Source organism: Talpa occidentalis, unplaced genomic scaffold (assembly GCF_014898055.3).
Source record: "Talpa occidentalis isolate TD23 unplaced genomic scaffold, MPIMG_talOcc4v2.1 talOcc4.12, whole genome shotgun sequence".
Taxonomy (NCBI): Eukaryota; Metazoa; Chordata; class Mammalia; order Eulipotyphla; family Talpidae; genus Talpa; species Talpa occidentalis.
Genome location: NW_023601212.1, coordinates 6,673,927 through 6,693,638, shown reverse-complemented (window position 1 = coordinate 6,693,638; position 19,712 = coordinate 6,673,927). Strand labels below are relative to the sequence as shown.

At 54.8% G+C, this 19,712-nt stretch overlaps 1 protein-coding gene across 10 annotated transcripts in view; it reads left to right on the top strand.

Annotated features, from left to right (window-relative positions):
- TCF3 (transcription factor 3) overlaps positions 1 to 19,712 on the top strand; it is a 38,393-nt gene that overhangs the window by 12,595 nt on the left and 6,086 nt on the right. For 8 of the 10 annotated variants that reach the window (XM_037504964.2, XM_037504965.2, XM_037504969.2 and 5 more), the window contains 13 exons: positions 7,918 to 7,991; positions 8,207 to 8,285; positions 10,728 to 10,795; positions 11,614 to 11,746; positions 12,542 to 12,591; positions 14,309 to 14,411; positions 14,494 to 14,657; positions 14,739 to 14,871; positions 15,312 to 15,370; positions 15,475 to 15,553; positions 16,355 to 16,428; positions 16,847 to 17,008; positions 17,088 to 17,211. In XM_037504964.2, the coding sequence (XP_037360861.1) occupies positions 7,918 to 7,991; positions 8,207 to 8,285; positions 10,728 to 10,795; positions 11,614 to 11,746; positions 12,542 to 12,591; positions 14,309 to 14,411; positions 14,494 to 14,657; positions 14,739 to 14,871; positions 15,312 to 15,370; positions 15,475 to 15,553; positions 16,355 to 16,428; positions 16,847 to 17,008; positions 17,088 to 17,211 (1,302 nt within the window). The remainder of the gene's footprint in view (positions 1 to 7,917; positions 7,992 to 8,206; positions 8,286 to 10,727; positions 10,796 to 11,613; positions 11,747 to 12,541; positions 12,592 to 14,308; positions 14,412 to 14,493; positions 14,658 to 14,738; positions 14,872 to 15,311; positions 15,371 to 15,474; positions 15,554 to 16,354; positions 16,429 to 16,846; positions 17,009 to 17,087; positions 17,212 to 19,712) is intronic. The other 2 variants (XM_037504970.2, XM_037504966.2) reach the window with 2 other exon arrangements.

Sequence of the window (19,712 nt, the reverse complement as noted above, 5' to 3'; positions counted from 1 at the left end):
TTTTTTTTTTTTTTAAAGATTTGTTTATACAAGCACTGGGTACAGTCAGAAGTGCAGGAGGGTGAAAGAATTCACCAGAGCCAGAGGGGAGAGCAGAGCAGGCAGACTGATGAAGCACACTGCTGAGGGGAGAGCAGGCGGCAGGAGAGGTCTGTGTGCCATATGGGACCTTCACTCGGCGGCCGGGGATCAAACCTGCGCTGCAGAGGCTGCGGGCAGCTTCGCAACCCAGTGCTCAACCGCTGCGCCACCAGGGGAGGCCCCCTATTGGGATTTTGACATGGTATTCAATTCATTGATTAGTTTGGGGAGAACATTTGTCTTGTAAGAACCTGGCACCCTCCAATTGTTTTCATTTTTGGTCCTGTTAGTTTTGAAGTAAACTTGGAAAATTGAAGTATAAGACAGTCTTTTAGTAGGTTTTTTTTTAAGCCATGGACTTTCCGGTGAGGTGAATTTCTAGGTATTGTGGGATTTTCCATGCGTAATTCTGGATCTTTTCACCAGGCTTCCAACCCTGTTCCTCGTGACTCTTCATTGTTCTCACCTTTCTCTGAGTTGGTTTTTTTTTTTTTTTTTTTTTTTTTTTTTTAAAGATTTATTTATTTATTTATACATGCACTGGGTACAGTCAGAAGCGCGGGAGGGTGAGAGAATTCACCAGAGCCAGAGCGGGGAGCAGAGCAGGCAGAAGGACCGAAGTACACTGCTGAGGGGAGCAGCGGGCGGCAGGAGAGGTCTGCGCGCCATGTGGGACCCTCCTCCGGTGGCCGGGGATCGAACCGGCGCTGCAGAGGCTGCAGGCAGCTTCGCAACCCAGCGCTCAACCGCTGCGCCACCGGGGAGGCCCTCTCTGAGTTGGTTTTGCTGGTAAACCACCAAGCTGCCCTTGGACCTCTTGCCTCCCTCTCACATCAGTGATGTTTCCAGAACTACCCAGCACCTGCTCTTTGGCTTGTTGTCAGTAGGACCGACACTGGCTGTCCGTTCCAGAGGCTTAGCTTTCTCTGTGTGTGCGTCATGTGAACGTGTTTCCTTCCGGTCTGTGTGGGCTCCCCTCAGCATGTTGATTCCACCTCCAGGCTCCTTGAGTTTGGGGTATGATCCTGCATCCTTTAAAGACCAGTGTTTATATGTGATCCTGAGTCTTGTCAGTCTGCTGTTCCTTCTCTCTTCGCTGTGTTTCTGAATCATTTTCTCTGAAATCATCTTGAACGAGACGGACCCTGGTTCCCTGGCGCATGGAAACCATGGGGGTTTGCATCCTGACTTCTCTGGAGATTCCTGATTTCTTCTTGACCTGTTGAGATTTTGCCCGCTTGTCAATTCTAGCATTTTCTTAGGGAAAAAGGCATTCATTTCAGGTATATTTTTAAATTCCTAATGTTGTCAATAACCAAAGGCACCTCTCCCTCGTCCTGCTTGTCTTGTTGGGAGGTAGAGCTCACTTCTCCTCCTGAAATCTGTTTAGTTTCTCATTTTGTTCTTTTGCCCTTGGTTCTGCTGCCTCAGTCTTTTATCTGTGTTACTGGTTTTTCTTCTAAGAATTCTGGTTTATTGTTGAATCGATACTTACAGTTGACTGCTTTTTTCTACCTCTGAGTTCCTCCGTTTTCAAATTTGTTTTTTTAACGTTCAGCCAAAGTTCTATTCGTTTCTATTCTCTGTAGTAATCAAGGGTGTTGAGGATTATAAATTTTCCTCCAAGGACCACTGTTGCCATGTTCTGTTGATCTCAGTAACGTATATTTTTGTTAACCCTTTTACAGATATAATAATACATGTTGCATTTTTATACAAACATAGCGTTACATATATATTAGATGTAATAACTTAAAAAACTTTCCCCACTGAGTCAAGGTCTCACACAGATTTCTGATTTCCAGGTTGGGAGAGGAACATTTGTCCTTGAATGGCTTAATTTCTAGGTCACCAGTGTCTCCCTGAGATGTGGGCCTCTTTTGTCACTCCTCACGAGTGCTTGAGGGACAGTGGACATGGAGCTGTGAAGTCTTTGCCTCCCACCCACCACATTTAGGTTCTTCACCTGTTTTACAGTGAGGCCCCAGAGCCGTGCCGCGGCCCCCGCCGTCATGCGTCTTGGTCTTGCGTGACCTCGGGGCTGCTGTTTATCTGGCTGCCGGGCACGGGAAAACTCAGGTCAGTGGCCTAGTCTTCCCAAGACTTTTTGTTCCAGAAATGTTTCCTGTAGGTGCCGTGTTTTTGGAGTTCAAGAAATTAAGGCCACGTCTGCATTCTTCCATGCTAGGTTAAGGTTTTCCTATCTTGACGCTTCCTTCTTGAAAGCTGCGTCCATGTGGCAGCTGTTTCCCTGAATCGCGGCTGCACTGTAGCGGGCTCATGGTTTTAAACAAGAAACTTAAACCTCCCATTTCCTGCTCTCCCATCCCCAGAGGTGGAATCACATCTCCCTCTCCTCCAGGGAAATGGAGCAGTGAGCTCCTGTTCATCTCTTCCCCCACCCTGGTATGTGGTTTAAATAAATTGCCAATTTTAATTGTTAAAAATTTAATTGTAAATTTGCCGATTGTATGTTTGCATCCCTTGTGTAACACACATGTCATCTTTGTATCATCTGCTGCTTGTTAGGAAACATTTTGAGCAGGCATCTTGGGTTCCTCGTACCTCAGTTTCCCCATCTGTAAAATGGGAGCAATCGCAGCTCTGTTTCAGGATTTGGTAAACAGTAAGGCGCCTATGGGCGCCTGTCAGGACCCTGGCATCTCCGGCCCTCAGCCTCAGGCACCCACCACGTGCCTATTATAACTTCCCAATGTGTGCAGTTTGTTCTGATTCCTTTCCCAGGCCGGAGTGTTTTCTGCAGTGGTTGTCTTTCCAGTAAGGGCACATCAGCACCGTGAGGCTTGCACACTCCCGTCCCTGGGCATGACAGCCGGGGACTGAATTCCTGGGTCATCTCCTGTCCTTGCTCCGACTGTCCCCTGGTGCACCCTATCCATCCTCAGCATCCAGCCAATTCCCATACGTTTATCTTAACCTGCTCCGCCTTCTCATTCACATTTTCTGGACTGTCAGTGAGCTTTGTGGCTGGCTTATGGTGTCGTTCTCCCAAGGGGGAGTCCAGCTCTCCACCCTTGGGACTTCTATACTTCTCCGCATCCCATTTCTCAGATTCTGTCTCCTTCCTCCCAGCCTGGGGCATTTCCAGAACTCACCCTTCTAGATGATCATCCCTTCTGCATCTTCCATTCTGCTTCTGTGGCCTCTGACGCTGCTTTAAAACTTCCCATGATGTCGTCGTGTTAACTTCTTCCCTGTGTTTTCCCCACTTTCCCCCCCTTCTTATGAAATCTCATCTTCTGTCCCAAAGACCCCACATGTGCTGTAACTTCCTCAAGGGCTCTGCGTGCACATGCTCGTATCTGGAGCAGGCCCTGTGCTAGACCGTGGCCTTTGTCCTTGTTTCCTCAGGCCTGTTTCTTGCACATCCTAACGCGGCTTCTAAACTCCTATTTGAAGGCAGAAGGAGCAGCCAGCAGGGTGGGTCCCTACATTGGGGTAACACATGGGTCCCTGTGGAACCTGAAGGAGGAGGGAGCTTTCTGTTATAACTTTGGGGGTCTTTGTGTTACCACTTAGGTCACAGATCTGAAATTCTCCGGGGGGTGGGGGGCGCGGGCAGCTTCTGCAACGGGGTCCCCATTTCTCTGAGTTACTTAGGACCTTTCATCTGAAGACAGGCTCCAGCTACCAGGGAAGCCCCTGGGGCTGGGCTTGCTGCCCTGAGGCTTACAAGAGATGACTTGGAGTGAGCCAAATCTGAGGCCCTGCCCTTCACTTTTCTCTCTGCCCAGGGGTATGTCCTGCTGCTTTGGGGGCTTGGTGGTCCCATTAGGCTTAGAAAGGGTGGGGTGTGGCCTCTACTCATGTACTCCTTATCGGCAGATCCTCTGGCTCAGGGTCTTCTGGGTGCTCTTACATTCCCAGCCCCTCAATTTGGGGGCAGATACAAGGGCCCTGAGCCGCTCAGACCCTGCTGCTCATGCTGGGAGATCCATGCATCTGGTGTCCCCTGGGTGCCCTGAGCTGTCCCCTGTTGTGTCAGTGATGTGTGTCTGATTCTTTTCAGAACATGGTGGGGAGGCAGGCAGAGCCATTGACCACAGTGACCATGGAAAGCTTGATAAAATGTACAATTCCGCAGGTCAGAAAAAGGCACACAGGTCAGTAAATGTCCAGAGGGCAAATGAAAAATGGCAGCGCAGAAACTGCGAGTGTCTGGCATAGGGCATTCTCCTTGCAGCTGCTCTCTGAGTTTGAGATGATGGAAAGGTAAAAGGTTGCCCATAAAAAAGTCACAAGAAGAGAGGAACACCTCTCTCTGCCTCTCCCCTCCTTGAGGAAAGGCCACCCACTAAATTCAATCCTCCCCCCACCGTGAGACCAGAGGCAGGACTGCCCAGCGCTGGGCTATTGGGGATTAAAGTTGTAGCGAACGTTGAAGGGAGAAAGGGCAGCTTGCACGGCCCCCTGCTCTTGCTGGGCTGCAGGAGGACCACGCACAGCGCACCGGCCCAGTGGTTGCTCTTTTTTCAGACGTGACTGAGATTCTTAGTGGTTATTTTTATTGTTAATATTTCTTAGTCTTTCCCTTTTGGGGCCTCACTTTCCAATATAGCAGCCACTCGCCACAAACTGCTGTGTAAATTTACATTAATTAAAATCCCATAGAACTTGAAGGTCCTTAGGCAGGTGGCGCTGGCCACCTTGCAGGCGATTGGTCTCTGCATGGCTGCCGGTGAGGACAACCATGGACGGCAGGGTGGGTCCCCACATTGGGGTAACACATGGGTCCCTGTGGAGTCTGAAGGAGGAGGGAGCTTTCTGTTATAACTTTGGGGGTCTTTGTGTTACCACTTTGGTCACAGATCTGAAATTCTGGAGGGGGCAGCTTCTGCATGGGGGGTCCCCATTTCTCTGAGTTACTTAGGACCCCTCATCTGAGGACAGGCTCTAGCCACCAGGGAAGCTGTGATTGTCCTTTTGGAGACAGGTTAGGTGATTTGTGGTGCAACAAAGAAATAAAACACTTGTGGGGGCGCAACCCCATACCAGACAATACTGGGGACGTGGAGGGGGCTGGGTTGGGAAGGACAGGGGCGTTGAGGGTTGAGTCGGGGGAAGATCTAAGAAGAGATTGGTCTTTGTCCTGAGAGTGCTAGGGGGCTGTGGAGGGTGTTAGAGGAGAGCAGGGTTTGCTTCTACGAGCCCCATTAAGATTGCCGTGGTGGTGGGGTTTTGGCAAGGAAACACGGAAGTTGCTGCAGGGACTCCACCCAGGGCTGTCGCTGTGGGAACAGAGGGTCATGTCAGGTTGGCCTGAGGCCACTAGGAACAGGCTGTGGAGTGAAGGATCTAGTGTGTGCATGGGTAGGGGGTGCGTACAGAGCGGGACTTGAAGACGGATCCCCCAGCAGTCTGATGACCCCCCTGGTGTGGTGCCTCCTGGTTGAGGCTGGGACTCTGGACAGAGCTGTGCCCGGAGGCACGTGACCGTGTTGGCATTCACTGTCGTCCTCCACACCCCCAAACCGAAATCTGTTGATTGGGCCTCTTGGTACGGAGGAGCCAGCCCTGGACTCTTCATCTATACCCAGTGGCCGGCCAGTGTCTGTCATGCTGCTCTGCCTCTGCCAGTGAAGTCCGTGCCAGTATGACTCTATTTACAAAAGCAGGACTTGGGCCCCAGTTTGCTGACCCAGCATGGGATGTTGGCCACTCAGCCGCAGACAGTGTGACTGTGCCTGACAAAGCCCATTGCCCCGTTTCGGGGGGGCTTCAGGCAAGGGTACACCAAGGAGGTGACCCAGCAGGCCCCAGGCAGGAAGCCTCAGCATTTGTTGGATGCCAACTGTATCCCTAGACCTGCAACTTTCCTTGTCACCCCTGGCTGACGCAGACTGGGATGGCCGGTGCTCCAGGGCCTCTTGCAGCCAGGATTAAGCTGAATGGAGTCTGTCCCAGGCACCCACCCCACCAGCACTTCACCCCCAGCATTTAAAAAAATTATCCTGCAACAGCAGTGTCTTATCCTATTAGTACAATTTAACGTGAACAAGGAATGCATCATAAATATTCATGGAGGGCTATTAAAATGCATAATTAATTGGTGTGGGGATTTTAATAACTATTAGTGGTGTGTTGGGGGAGGGGTATTCCTGTTTTTGTAATTTCCACTGTAAGGAAGCCAGGGCTGGGTGAGGGGTTTTCCAGAAAGGGTGGAGCAAGACCCCGCTGTCTCTGCCAGGTGCTTGTGGTGCCCATATGAAGGCTCACCCCTGGGTGTGAGACCCCAGGAGTCCCTTCATCAATGCTGGACCTGGGGGGGGGATGCCCTGCTTGCTGAGCCAGGTGTCACTCAGAACACAGCGGACTTGGAAGGTGGCCTCACTGCTGTTTTGGGGGTGCTCAGTAGCTGCTCACTGAGGGGTGGGAGCTGTGGTTAGAGGGGGAGGGGACAACAGACAGGTGGACCTATAGGAAACAGGCTCAGAGCACTCACTGGTGCTTGGCCCAGGGTCATTCCCACCTTGCAGTTCACTCTAACTTGGAGCCCAGATGGGGTGCAGACACCCCAAGGTGGCAAATGCTGGCTGGATTCCCAGAGACCTTGGGACCCCCTTCCCCCTTGCATTGTAATCACAATGGAAATTTTTGATTAGAAAACAAAGTATAAATGAGATATATGAATATTCATTAGACCAGGAGCTTGGTATGCATAATCATGCAAATTACACAGCAATTAAACACCAATGGTGGGGGGGGGGTGATTAACACAAAGGCACCAAAATGGAAGGAGGTAGTTTGAAACAAGTTTCTGGTACAGATGGCCAAGAGGGTCGGAGGTGAGGGTAAAGGGTTTGGGCTGCAGTGCAAACAGCCCCTCCCCCCACTCTAGCCTGTGGGGGGAAGCTTATGTCCAGCACCCTCCTTCTACGCCTTTCTCCCAACCTAGCCTGACTTAGGGAGACTTCAGGTTCAGGATTGGATGTAGACATTCCCCGTCCTGCAAAGTAGGATCTGTTCAGAACTCCATTTACAGAAGAGGGAAACTGAGGCACGGGGAAGGACCGGGAGCGCCTCCCCTTCTACTTTTCCAGACTATGTGCTCTGTGACCCCATAGAAGGGGGGGTCAGAGCCTCCTGCCTCAGAAAGCTCCTAGTACCCACTGCCTGCAGAGTGGGGGAAATTCTGGAGCCCTGGGCGGGTGCCTGCCTTTCAAAGTGTTCTGAGAGATAAGCACCCCACACTGCCCCGCCCTGCCTCTCCAGACCAAGGTTCTGGTCCCCTGCTTTGTTAACCCCTGCCACACCTTGGGCCTCTGGCCTGTCAGTGAAATAGAGGCTCCTGTTTGTTTATGCTTCTATCTGAAGGAGTTTGGAGTGATGCCACCCAAGGGGCCACCAGGCACTGTAGGCAAAGGTAGCTCCTACGGTGATTTCAACAGAGGGATGGCCCTGCCTCCCAAACTGGCAGCGAGTGCCTTGCCTACTCCACAATGCCCTGGTGAGCTCTTTTCACATGGTCAGGAGAAGCTGATGCCTCAGCCTGGCATGGCCAGCCCTGGGGCTGTGGGGAGAGGAGGCTCCATGTGAGTAAAAGAGTCCTGCCTGAAGCGGGCATGGTGGCTGGGACTTTGACGGATGGGCAGATGGTGGTCAGCAGAGATAGCTGGTAGAAGTTTCTTGAGTGTGGACTTGTGTTGCACGGAGTGCAGGTGTCGGGAGGGTTTGCTGCTCCGCCGGGGTCAGTGTAGACACAGGGCTGGGCTGGCGAGACGCACAGCTGGCGAGGGGCGTGCCTCCCTGTGCGGCCCTGTGCTCTGTACGGGTGTCGGTGGGTTGTCACCCTGTCTCTCTCTTCCCACCCTGCAGGTCTGGAGGACCGGACCGGCTCGGGCTCCTGGGGCACTGGCGACCAAAACAGCTCCTCCTTTGATGCTAGCCGGGTGAGGAACTGCGGTGATGCCGAGACCCTTCGGTCTTCCTTCTCTGGGGTGGGGGTGTAGGAGGGAACTGAGGCTGTGCAACCTGGTCTCCAAGATGTGGTTCAGGTTCTGACTTGACTTAGGTGCTTGCAAGCATGCCTGCCCCCTAAACCTGTTCCCTAGCTATGAGATGGGGGTGTCCCCAGCAGTCCTTACCTCACCTCATTTCTTTGCAGACCTACAGCGAAGGCGCCCACTTTGGTGAGTCCCACCCCAGCCTTTCTTCGTCCACATTCCTGGGCCCCGTACTTGGAGGTGAGTGTCACACAGCGGGCCTGGAGTCGTGCTCGGGAGGCCGGTGCTTAGCCTGGGCCTGGGCTGCCCACTTGGTGCTGTGACTTGCACTCCCTCCCTGGGTGCTAGAGGCAGGAAGGCAGTTTTGGACTTGGGCTCCCCTGCTCCCGGGTGAGCAGTCAGGAGTCCTGCAGACTCGAGGAGTCAGAGCCTGCGGGACCCTTGAAGATGGCCTGGACAGTTGTGGTCTCTCCCACGGGGTGGTGGTCCCGGGCCCCATGCTCAGCCAGGCCCCTCTGCCTGTCTGAGGGGATGTTGGGAGTGACCACAAAGGTGGGAGCTCTGAGGAATCAGGGGTCTGCTGCTGTGGCTCAGCTCCCTCCTCGGAGCCGGGGCTGTGATTTGGGTGTTTTATTTATTTATTTATTTATTTATTTATTTATTTTAAATGCTCGCCATCTCTTTTTTTTTTTTTTCCTTTAATATTTATTTATTTATTTATACATGCACTGGGTACAGTCAGAAGCGCGGGAGGGTGAGAGAACTCACCAGAGCCAGAGCGGGGAGCAGAGCAGGCAGAAGGACCGAAGGACACTGCTGAGGGGAGCAGCGGGCCGCAGGAGAGGTCTGCGCGCCATGTGGGACCCTCCTCTGGTGGCCGGGGAGCAGCTGGGGATCGAACCGGCACTGCAGAGGCTGCGGGCAGCTTCGGAACCCAGCTCTCAACCGCTGCGCCACCGGGGAGGCCCTGATTTGGGTGTTTTAATTCCATCCCATGGTGATCCTGAGACGAGGCCATTCCAGTGACAAGCCCGTTCATGGGCGTCTCCGTCACCAGCAGTTTCCGAGCCCAGGGTGCATCATCGGGTCTGTGGCTGCTGTGGAGCCGGATGTGTGAATTATGGGTGGGGAAACTTGGGGGCCAGCCTTTGCCCTGGTCCCTGAGAGGAACGTGGGAAGGGGAAGGGGTGGCATCCCCTGCTGCAGTGGGTTTGTGCCCAACTCCCCACGAACGTGCAGAGCTCGGGTGGCCTCGGCACCTGCAGGGGTGCGGGTTCCCTCTGACTCCTCCCTCCTTCTGCTCTTCATCTGGGCAGTTCCCATGTCTGCGCCTGGCCACCTGATTCTGGAGCGCAGCTGTGTCCAGGCCCCCCACGCCCTCACTGTCTCAGAGACCAGGAGGGCAGTGTGACGTTCCGGCTGGTGGCTGGGGGCCAGCAGGGACACGGTGCAGTCTTGCTCCCTGGGCTTGTTTCTTCATCCGCTGAAGGAGACAGTGGGGCTGGTGGGGCGGCAGGGCCAAGCAGCCCAGGGCAGGGTCAAGATTTTGTGCACCTGTGACCCCCAGCCCAGGCTGGCTTCCCAGCAAGACCTTGGTAGTTTTGTTCCTTGCTTTTTGCCCTTGTCTTACTCTCTTGTGTGGGGCTAGTGCCTGCTGTATTCCTAAGGCACTCGTGGCGCCTACATGATCCCCTCCCAGAGCTCCGACTTCCTCTCCTCACTACTCATTCGTTCTGTTCAGGAGACCTTTGTTTGGCTCCTGCCACATGCAGAGCCTGGACCGTGGAAGCCCAAAGAAGTGATGCCCACATGTGCAGGGGCAGCCCCTTTCTTGGGCCAAGTGCAGCACTCTGACTAGACTTCAGCTTTGCTCCCCTTGCTCTGGGCAGAGGGAAGCAGTGTCACCCCCAGGCTGACCAGTGGCGGGGGTGAATCCCCTTTGGCCCTCAAGCCTGGATTTGTAGGGTCCTAAGTGGGCCTCATGTCCTCTGTACAGGAGGTCACTGGAGGTTGGACTGGCGGGTATGGCTCAGGGGGCACCCAGCTTGTCACTGACATTAAACAGTAAGACCCTTTTTTCCCACAAGCCCCAGCTTTTGTTCCAGAAGTTTCACTGAAATTGTCCTGCTTTCAAAATAAACTTGCAGTTTTCCCCCTACTTTGAGAATAGTTTAAGTCAGTCAAATATTGTAATTCCTCCATCGCAGCAAGCGGTCACTCCTCCCTGGTGTATCTAGGCTGGCGCTGGCCTAAGCCAGAAGCAGACTTTGTAGCTGAGGTATGAGTGATCCAGAGATGTTGCCTTCAGAGACCTGGATCCAGGCGTCTGTGGGGGGCTGGAGCTCGAGGACACTAGTACTCCTAGCTTGTCCTGGGCATCTAGCACCCTGGGGAGTCAGCACCTCAGGACCTTGAGTGGGGGAGTGCACTCTCCCTGGGGAGAGCAGGGAGGCACTGAACTTGGTGTTGAGTCACCTTGGGGCCAGGGGATCTGGAGGGGGCTCCTGGTGTGGCCAGGTGTCCGCTCACTCTTGTCACAAGGGCTGGTATCGGACCTCACCTCCGCGTGTCCAGGCGTTTGTGTCCCATCGTGCTTCTTTGCAATGTGCACTTAGTAGCGCCTGCTGTATGTAGGCGTGTTAGGTGCTGGGGTTGCCTCTGAGTCTTTCTCCTCCCCTCCAGGCAAGAGCAGTGAGCGGAGCACCTACACCACCTTTGCAAGAGACTCAGGTGTTGGTGGTTTGACTCAGGTGAGGACACGGCCCCATAGGCACCCAGAGGTAGGCAGGGTGGGTAGCACCCCACTTTCTAGACTGGAGGGGACAGCATATCTAGATGCGACCTTGTTGGGATGACCCCTCTCTCATGGGTTGTAACTTTAAGCAAATTAATCAGTTCGTCCCTTTGGTCTATAGGTAGATCCATGGCTGAACTGAGTTCTGGTCACTCTAGCAGCTAAGATAGGACCTTGCCCTGGGTCAGGCCAGGGGTAGAAAGGAGCAGAGGGGACCTAGGGAAGGTCTTGGCCCCCAATCCACGGCCCTTTCTCCCTGGGTACCCTGTGCACAGCCAGAGGGGCTGAGAGAAACACTCACCCACCCCCAGTGCCAGACAGGAAGCCCAAGCCTGGCTCCGCTCCTCCCTGGCTGACCCATGGTGCAGCCTCAGCACCTCTGCCCTGTGCCTTTCAGGGAACCCACCCTACGGGCCACCAAGTACGACAGAATTCTCACTCATGCCCACCTCAGCTACAGTGATCCCAGCATGGCCTCCAACCCTCGGGCCCTCTCCCATGTGCTTGTGGGCCTCATTTTTGTTCCCACTGTTGACTCTCCTGAACCGCAGTTATGAAGTAAATGGTGCCGCTGTTGGTCCCCAACACCTCAGGCCACAGAAACACAGCTCCCCATGGCCAGGGATGGTGCAGAGGGCACTTCTGAGGGTCACTGTCATCCCTCCTGATCCAAGTGGTGTGAGCCTTCACAGTTGTCCTCTCTCTTGACCAGAGTTGAGCTGGGGCCAGGCACCGGCATAGCTTCTACTGACATCTCCTTACGCCCTCCCCCAGGCTGGCTTCCTACCCAGCGAACTGACCCTCGGCAGCCCCGGGCCACTGTCCCCCTCAGGTGTCAAGGGTGGTTCCCAGTATTATTCCTCCTACCCTGGGCACCCTCGGCGGAGAGCTGCAGATGGCAACCTGGGTGAGTAGGGTGACCGGGAGGCTAGGAGGATAGCGGTGGGGGGGTGGGCACTCTCTGTGCTGTTGGGTGCTGGCTGGACGCTGGGAGGCACAGACAGCAAACCAGGAAAGAAGCAAACACGGCCGATTCTGTCACTCATAGAGGTCGTGTTCAGACCACAGGTTTCCCAAAACACCCGGTTAGCTCACAGAATGGGGGTTCGGGGTTGGGTGTCTGCCAGGACTCCGCCTGGTGCTGTGTTTCTGTCAGAAGACGCTCATCTAATACTCATGCATGGTGCCCTGTGCGCAGGACCTGCAGGTGGCTCTCCTGAGCTCTCCACGGGAGCACAGAAAATGGGACAGGCAGGACATTCAGTCGACCCCAAGAAGGACTCTCAGTCCAGTCTGGGTGGTTCCACCTCTACTGACACGAGCATGTCTTTCACGGCTCTGTGCAAATAACCACAGGCGTGCCGAGTCGCATGGCTCAGCAGTGGGTGGGTGAATTCGTGAATTTGAATCTGGCTCTGTGAAAGATAAGAATGGTCGGGGGGGGGGTGCGTGACGGCAGTAGTAGAGTCCTGGCCCCCACCCCAAATTCTCACATGTCTTTAGGCCTGTGCACGAGCCGAGGCTTGAAGTCGTTTTATGAAAAGGGATGCTCAGGAATCTCTTCTCTGAGGTGCAGAGTTGGGACTTTTCTCCTGACCCCCTCGCCAATGACCGTTGTCTTCCCGGGGGGCCACTCAGCCCCTCCTTTGCATCCCTACTGGATGGGGCCAGGTGAGGTGCTCACTCCTCTTATTCCTGATAGATGTGCAGCCCAAGAAGGTCCGGAAGGTTCCTCCAGGCCTCCCGTCCTCGGTGAGTCATGGACTGGGACAGGGACCCCCAAAGTCAGGTGCCTCTTGTACCTCTAAACTTGGGGCCTAGAGGCACAGAGGCACAAGGAAGGTCTGGGAACACCACTCCACTTAGGGTTCTGAGCTGAAATCCCACAGCTCTACTGAACTCGCTCAAGGTTTCCTCTTGGACCTTCAAGCGAGTTGGGAAGGTTCTGTCTTCTCTCTAGTCTCGATCCTTTTTTTTTTTTTAATTTTTTTTAATTATGGCTTTATTTTATTATTATTATTTTTAAGACTTACTTTATTTATTTATTTATACAAGCAGTGGGTACAGTCAGAAGTGCAGGAGGGTGAGAGAATTCACCAGAGCCAGAGCGGGGAGCAGCGCAGGCAGAAGGACTGAAGTACACTGCTGAGGGGAGCGCGGGCGGCAGGAGAGGTCTGCGCGCCATGTGGGACCCTCCTCCGGTGGCCGGGGAGCAGCCGGGGATCGAACGGGCGCTGCAGAGGCTTTGGGCAGCTTCGCAACCCAGCGCTCAACCGCTGCGCCACCGGGGAGGCCCCTCGATCCCTCTTGCTTTAGGAGAAGGTCACCTCCTGTGGCCCAGGTGCTATAGAAAGGTTATGAAGGGGGATCCTGGGAGCTGGATCAGGCTGGAGGCCCCTTAGGGACTGTTGGAGAGGGTCCTCCTCTCCCTTAGTGGCTGTTTCAGAGGGTCCCCCTCTCAGCCTTGCCTCGGGATCTTCCCGGAACCCCTGCCATCTCCCACCCCATCCACTGGGGTTCAAGCTGCCCAATGTCCCCTCTGCCTGGCTGTTGGCTGGGTGCCAGATCAGCAGATGGTGTCAGGCCGTCAGTGGCTTAGAGCACTGTGCTCCTGCAATTTAATTATGTTGGAAAGAAGTACAATTTGCTGGATTCCCCTACTTGGCTTCGCTCTCTCTGCCATGGCCTCCAGGAGCCACGGGCCCACCTGGCTCATACCAAGCTCCGTGCTCAGGGTTAACATCAGAGGTTGACGCCTAACTGAAGGTGTGCAGTTCAGATGGTTTCAGACTCAACTCACAATGTCATCAGTTCCATTTTCTCACCTGTTTCCTTGAACATCAGAGCTAAAGAGTCCCCTGGACCCACTTTGTCCTGCCCAGCATTTAAACCCCGCTTTCTACTCCATTGCTGGAGCAGACGTGACCAGTTGATTCAACACTTTGCTGCAGCCTCAGACTGCCAGACTGAATTCTGACTCGGCAGGATTGCTTCTGATTATAGAACTCCTTTGCTGTCTTACTGTTCTGGGGCAGTCAGGGTGGAACATTAATCCAGGGACCTGCCTCTGAGCCTCCCCCCACCCTGGGGTGGTGTTGATCAGACCTGAGGCCAAGGGAAGTTCCAGCACTGGGGGGCAGAGAAGAAGGAAGCTAGGCTTTGATGCATCAATAGGAGGGAAAAGACATTCTGGGCAGGGAGTCCTGCAAAGCCCTAAGTGTGAGAGGTGGGAACTGGGGCACAGGAGGTGGGGTGTGGAGGAAGAACAGCAGAAGTAGAATCTGGTACTGTCTAAGCTTCAAGTGAGGCATGGTTTCAGGGGAACGGTTAGGCCAGGGCAGAGAAACAGGTGGGCGGAGTCAATTGCTGTTAAGACAGGGCCAGGACTGGGGTCAGGGCCAGCTAGGGGTGAGGGAGCAACCAGTTCCCAACCCACCTCCTGCCTGACCACCCCCGCCACCCCCTGCAGGTGTATCCACCCAGCTCAGGTGATGACTATGGCAGGGACACGGCCACCTACCCATCCACCAAGACCCCCAGCAGTGCCTACCCTGCCCCCTTCTACATGCCAGGTATGTGGGGGCCTGCCTGGGAGGCCTGGGGCTGGGTCTGGAGTCACTCTGCTCACACACGTCACCATCCCCCTCTCCACAGACAGCAGCCTGCACCCCTCAGCTGAAATCTGGAGTTCTTCAGGCCAAGCTGGCTTCGGACCTATGCTGGGTGGGGGCTCCTCCCCCCTGTCCCTCCCGACTGGCGGCAGCAACTCTGTGGGAAGCAACAGTGGCAGCGGGTTTGGCAGCCTGCACGAGCGCATGGTAGGCCCTGCCAGGTGGAGTGGGTGTAGACGGTTGGCAGTCGCTCTCTCTGACCCCCTCTGACTCCATCCTTACCCACAGAGCTACCAGCTGCATGGAGCGGAGGCGAACGGCGGGCTCCCAGCTGTGTCCACCTTCTCCTCAGGTCCCGCAGGCGCGTACGGCAACGTCTCCGGCCACACAACCCCTGTCAGCGGGGCCGAGAGCCTCATGGGTACAGCCCCCACCCCATCGCCTCACCATCTCTGTGCTGTAAACCTGGGTGGGAGCGGAAGTGTTCTACTGGACCCCTCCCCGCTCCCAGAGCTGGGCCCTTGTTATAAAGGATGTCCCGTCTGTCCTGAGCCCACCCCTGGACTCCGGACGCCTGGACTCCTCGGTGGGGCCCTGCCAGAGTTTGCAGTTAGCTCTTTGAGGAATGGGTTTTCCATTTTATAGCTGGGGAAACAGGCTCACAAAGGGGAACTGCTCACCCAGGGCCCACTGGCCTCTGTGAGGACATGGAGATGTCAGACAAAAACTACACCAAGTTGGAGGCTGCTGAGTGCGGGACAGTTTACCAACAGAAACTCCCCATCACCTGGGGCGTCCAGGCTGGGGCACCATGTCCTGGCAAGCAGCCCTGGGGTTGAGCTTCATCTCTCTCCTCCACAGGCTCCCGTGGGACCACAGCTGGCAGCTCTGGGGATGCCCTTGGGAAGGCACTGGCCTCGGTGAGGCACAGGGTGTGGGGGTGGCAGGTGTGACCCAACTGGCAACCCCAAGAGCAGGCCCCTGACTGACCCCTGGTGGCCTGTGTCTCTCATCCCTGTCGCAGATCTACTCTCCGGATCACTCCAGCAATAACTTCTCCTCCAGCCCCTCAACCCCGGTGGGCTCCCCACAGGGCCTGGCAGGTCTGTACAAGGCTGTACAGGGAATGGGATGCTCCTGGTGCCCAAAGCCCTAGGTGGGTGGGTGGTGGGTGGAGAGTGGTCAGGGATGAGGGAGTGGACAGACCTCTCTGCCTTGTATCTAGCTCATGTTTTTGTGGGCATCCAAGAAGTCTTCCTGGTGAAGGTGACTTCTAAGCCAGTGCTCTTAGGTCAAAGCCTGGACAAAGACCAGGAGGCAAAACTTGTAGCTTTCACCGTGTGAGCACGGGGACCAGTGGAATCCAGCCAGGACTGAGAACAGGTCCAGCCCTAGCCTGGACTTGAAACATGCACATGTTGGTGTTTGGCCACCCACAGATAATAGTTAGGGACCAACTGTATGTGCTGTGCTTGGCTCCCCAAGGAGGCTAGGTCCTTCGTTTGTCCCCACAAGGACACGCCGGGGCAGTGTGAGAACCAGTGGTTTCTCGAGGGCGTGGATAGTTACGTTAAAAGACCTCACCTTGACCTGTCCTGCCCTATCCCTGCATCTGTAACCATTTCGCTGCTCTGGGAAGAGCCAGCTTCCAGAGCACCCACTGTGCCCCGCTAAGCCACCTTTCCTCTGGGGGGATAGAGGGTGGGCTGTGGGTTGTAAATGGTACAAATGGAACCCCAGTAACCCTGCCTGGCAATAGAACCCCCTTGAGCCCCTAAGAATGGCTGTGTAGGTGTGGGCGCCCCCATGTGGTCAGGACTCCACAGCACTTCTTTCTCTCCCTGGGCCCTTGGACACCTGTTTGCTTCATGTCCTCCGATTCATGGCTCCTCTCTCACTTCCAGGGACCTCTCAGTGGCCCCGAGCAGGAGCCCCTGGTGCCTTATCGCCCAACTACGATGGGGGTCTACACAACCTGGTGAGTGTCCTTCTGCAGCCTGGGGCAGGGGCCACAGGTAACTAGGGGAAGAGGGTAACTAGGGTGCCTGCATCCTTGTGTAAGGGTCCGGGGTGGAGGCGTGTGTGGGTGTGCTCAGGTCCTCTGTGGCCATGTCTCACGTGGTTGAAACCTGTCCGTAAGAAAGCTGTTTGATCTTGTGTGGCCGGCGGAATTATCAACAGGACAGATGCTCTCTAACGGAGACAAGTTTTTGAGTTAATTTGTTGGGAATAGTGGCTGAAACTATTGCTGCGGCCCGTAGCCAGTGAGGGTGCTTGTTCTGAGCTAGGCCCAATCTCAAGAAGACATAATTTTCAGCCACTTCTTGCCTGTGCCAAAGGGGTTCTGTGTGCTCTTGCTGGCCTAGGCTCTTGACCCCCTACCCCCCGCCCTGCAGCAGAACAAGATGGAGGACCACCTGGATGAAGCGATCCACGTGTTGCGCAGCCATGCTGTGGGTACAGCAGGCGATGTGCATGGGCTGCTGCCTGGCCATGGGGCACTGGCCTCAGGCTTTACCGGCCCTGTCATGTCATTGAGCGGGCGGCACGCCGGCCTGGTGAGTGCTGGGCTGTGCTGGGCAGATGGGTGGGCAGCGGGACCCTGGACAGTGTTGACGAACCTGCTGCCGTCTGCAGGTGGGAGGCAGCCACTCAGAGGATGGCCTTGCAGGCAGCAGCAACCTCATGCACAACCACGTGGCCCTTCCTAGCCAGCCCAGCGCTCTCCCTGACCTCCCTCGGCCACCTGACTCCTACAGCGGTAAGGAAGCCCTTTTTCAGATCTGCCACTGGACATCAATCCCCAGCCACATTCCTCTGGAAACAGGGATGCAGAGGGGCCTTACCACCCAGAGACCAGGCGCTACAGCGCTGGGCTGAAGGTGTTCTTTGCCAGGCACAGATCTGGGATGCCAATGGCACCTGCCAAAACCTTAAGCATCCCACAGACTTGGGACTGTCTGACACCCCCTCCCCAATTTCCATTTGAAGCACATGAGGCACAGTGGGAATGGGAGAGGGTGGGACTGGACAGGTGGGGTCACCATTGGAATTTGGCACCGTCACCCAGTTGCTCCTGTCGGAAGGCAGACAGGTCCAACAGACGCTGAGGTAGGGGGTGTGCAGGTGCTGCCCTGATCACAGCTCAGCTTTCCTGTTGACTCGTTTAGTGAGCTAAGGATTGTGCCCAGGCGGCGGCCATGCGCCTGCACTGCATAGCAGCAGTGGCACCCCCAGCACTCTTCCAGGCCCTGGGGAATCAACCCGGGAGTCCGGCAGAAAAAGCCCCTGGGCTAGGGGAGGGTATAATATACTCAGCGGTGGGGAGACTGACCATGAGCTAAAAACTAAAGACAGACACTGTGGAAAATATGTGGAGGGGCTGGCTTTGGTTGGGGGGCTGGGGGCAGGGGGGTGTGTGTGTGGTTCAAAGACGGTGGGAGCAGGGCCAGATTGTGATGTTTGAGCAGAGCTGGGGAGGAGCAGCGGCAGCAGACACTTGGGGGACGCTTATGCAAAGGCCCTGGGTCAGGACTATGTTGAAGGAACCATGAAGAGGCCATAGGGCCTGCAGGGCCCTGGGTGTAGGAGGACGTGGACTTTGACACCAAGGGACAGATGAGGGAGCCATGGAGGGCTGTGGGCAGAGCAGATGCACTAGACTCAGTGCTACAGGCCTCCCCTGGTGGCTTCCGACAGCATCGCAGGTGGTGCTAGGAGACCTGAGCAGAGGGAGTGGGGCTGCAGTGGTCCGGGCGGGATTAGGGGTAACTGGGGCACATGGTGGAGACAGGCCTGGCCATGGGCTGCAGAGGGCAAGCCAAAGACAGGTTCTGAAGGTGGAGCCCACAGGATTTGCAGGTGTGGAGAAGGCAGTGGGATTGGAGGCTGGCGTTCGACGCCAGGTCCTGGCAGCGTTGGCATGTCACAGAGTTAGAACCTGGGGCCTGAGTGGCGTCTCCAGAAGCGCATGGACTGAGCTGGGGTAGGCCATCGGGGCAGGTGAAGGAGGACAGACTGTGTCAGATGCCACAGGGACAGCCCAGGCTGGCCTGTGGGGCCTGGTCACAGGGTGGAGTTCGGGGGAGTCACCTGTCCAGAGCGGCCCACGCTCATGTCAGCAGCATTAAGTCTCTTTTCCTTGGATTCCCTTTTTCCTTCCTTCCTTCTGTGGTAGCCCAGGCCCTTCCCCATGGTCAGTACTACCAGTTAAATGTTAGTGTGGTTGAGACTTTGATGTAGCTGTGTATGCTTCAGTCATGTATTTTGTTTAAATGGCTGGACTTTGCCAGGTTGACGACCTGCCAGCACCATCTCCAGCCATGTTTGCTCCCTCACCCATTGGATGGGATGTTCTGACCCTGCCGTGGTGTTAGGGCGTCTCCACTCTGTGTTCATGCCAGGGGCTTTACAGATGTTCCCAGATAAATCTTCTGATGCATACATGCAAAGTCCTTGGGTGGGATTCCAAGTTATGAAATTTTGGGGTTCATGTGTCCCCTTTTCTCAGATGTTGCCAGTTGTTTTCGAAAGTGACCTTACTAATGCCTTCCCTTGAGCACTGTCAAGAATTTTCAGGCGTACCTATTTAGCTGGCAGAGGGGTACAAGCTTATTGTGGCTTGATTTGCATTTCCTGAACTTCCAGATGCAATGAAGTAAGTTTCTGTAAAACGCCTGTTCACGTGCTTTGCCTGTTTTCCTATTGAGCTATGTGTCCTTTGCTACTGATTTTTAGGCAGTGCCTATTTTGGAAACCAGTTCTTTTTTTTTTTCTTCACAGATTCATTTATTTATGCATACAAGAACTGGGGTACAGGCCAGAGGTATGGGGGGTGAGAGGACTCACCGGAGACAGAGTGGGGAACAGAACAGGTAGATCCACTGAAATATACCTCTGAGGGGAGCAGCGGGGAGACAGGAGAGGTCTGCTGCACCATGTGGGTCAGCTCCCTGGCTGGGGATGGAACTCGTGCTGCAGTGGCTGCCAACAGCTTCACAGCGCTCTGCTTAACCCCTTGTGCTACCAGGGAGGCCCTGGAAACCAGTTCTTTACTGGTTTACATTGGTTTTCTAGCTTGTGTTCTGTGTATTTATTTTGATGGTGTCTTCTCATGATTAGAAATGTATAATCTGAAATTTGACAAGTTGACTTTATTGACTTGTGTTTCTTTGGAGAACAGCTCCTGTAGTGTCTTTTTCTTTTTTTTTTTTTTTTTTAAATTTTCTAGAGGCATGTCTTATTTCTTTACTTATTTGTTTG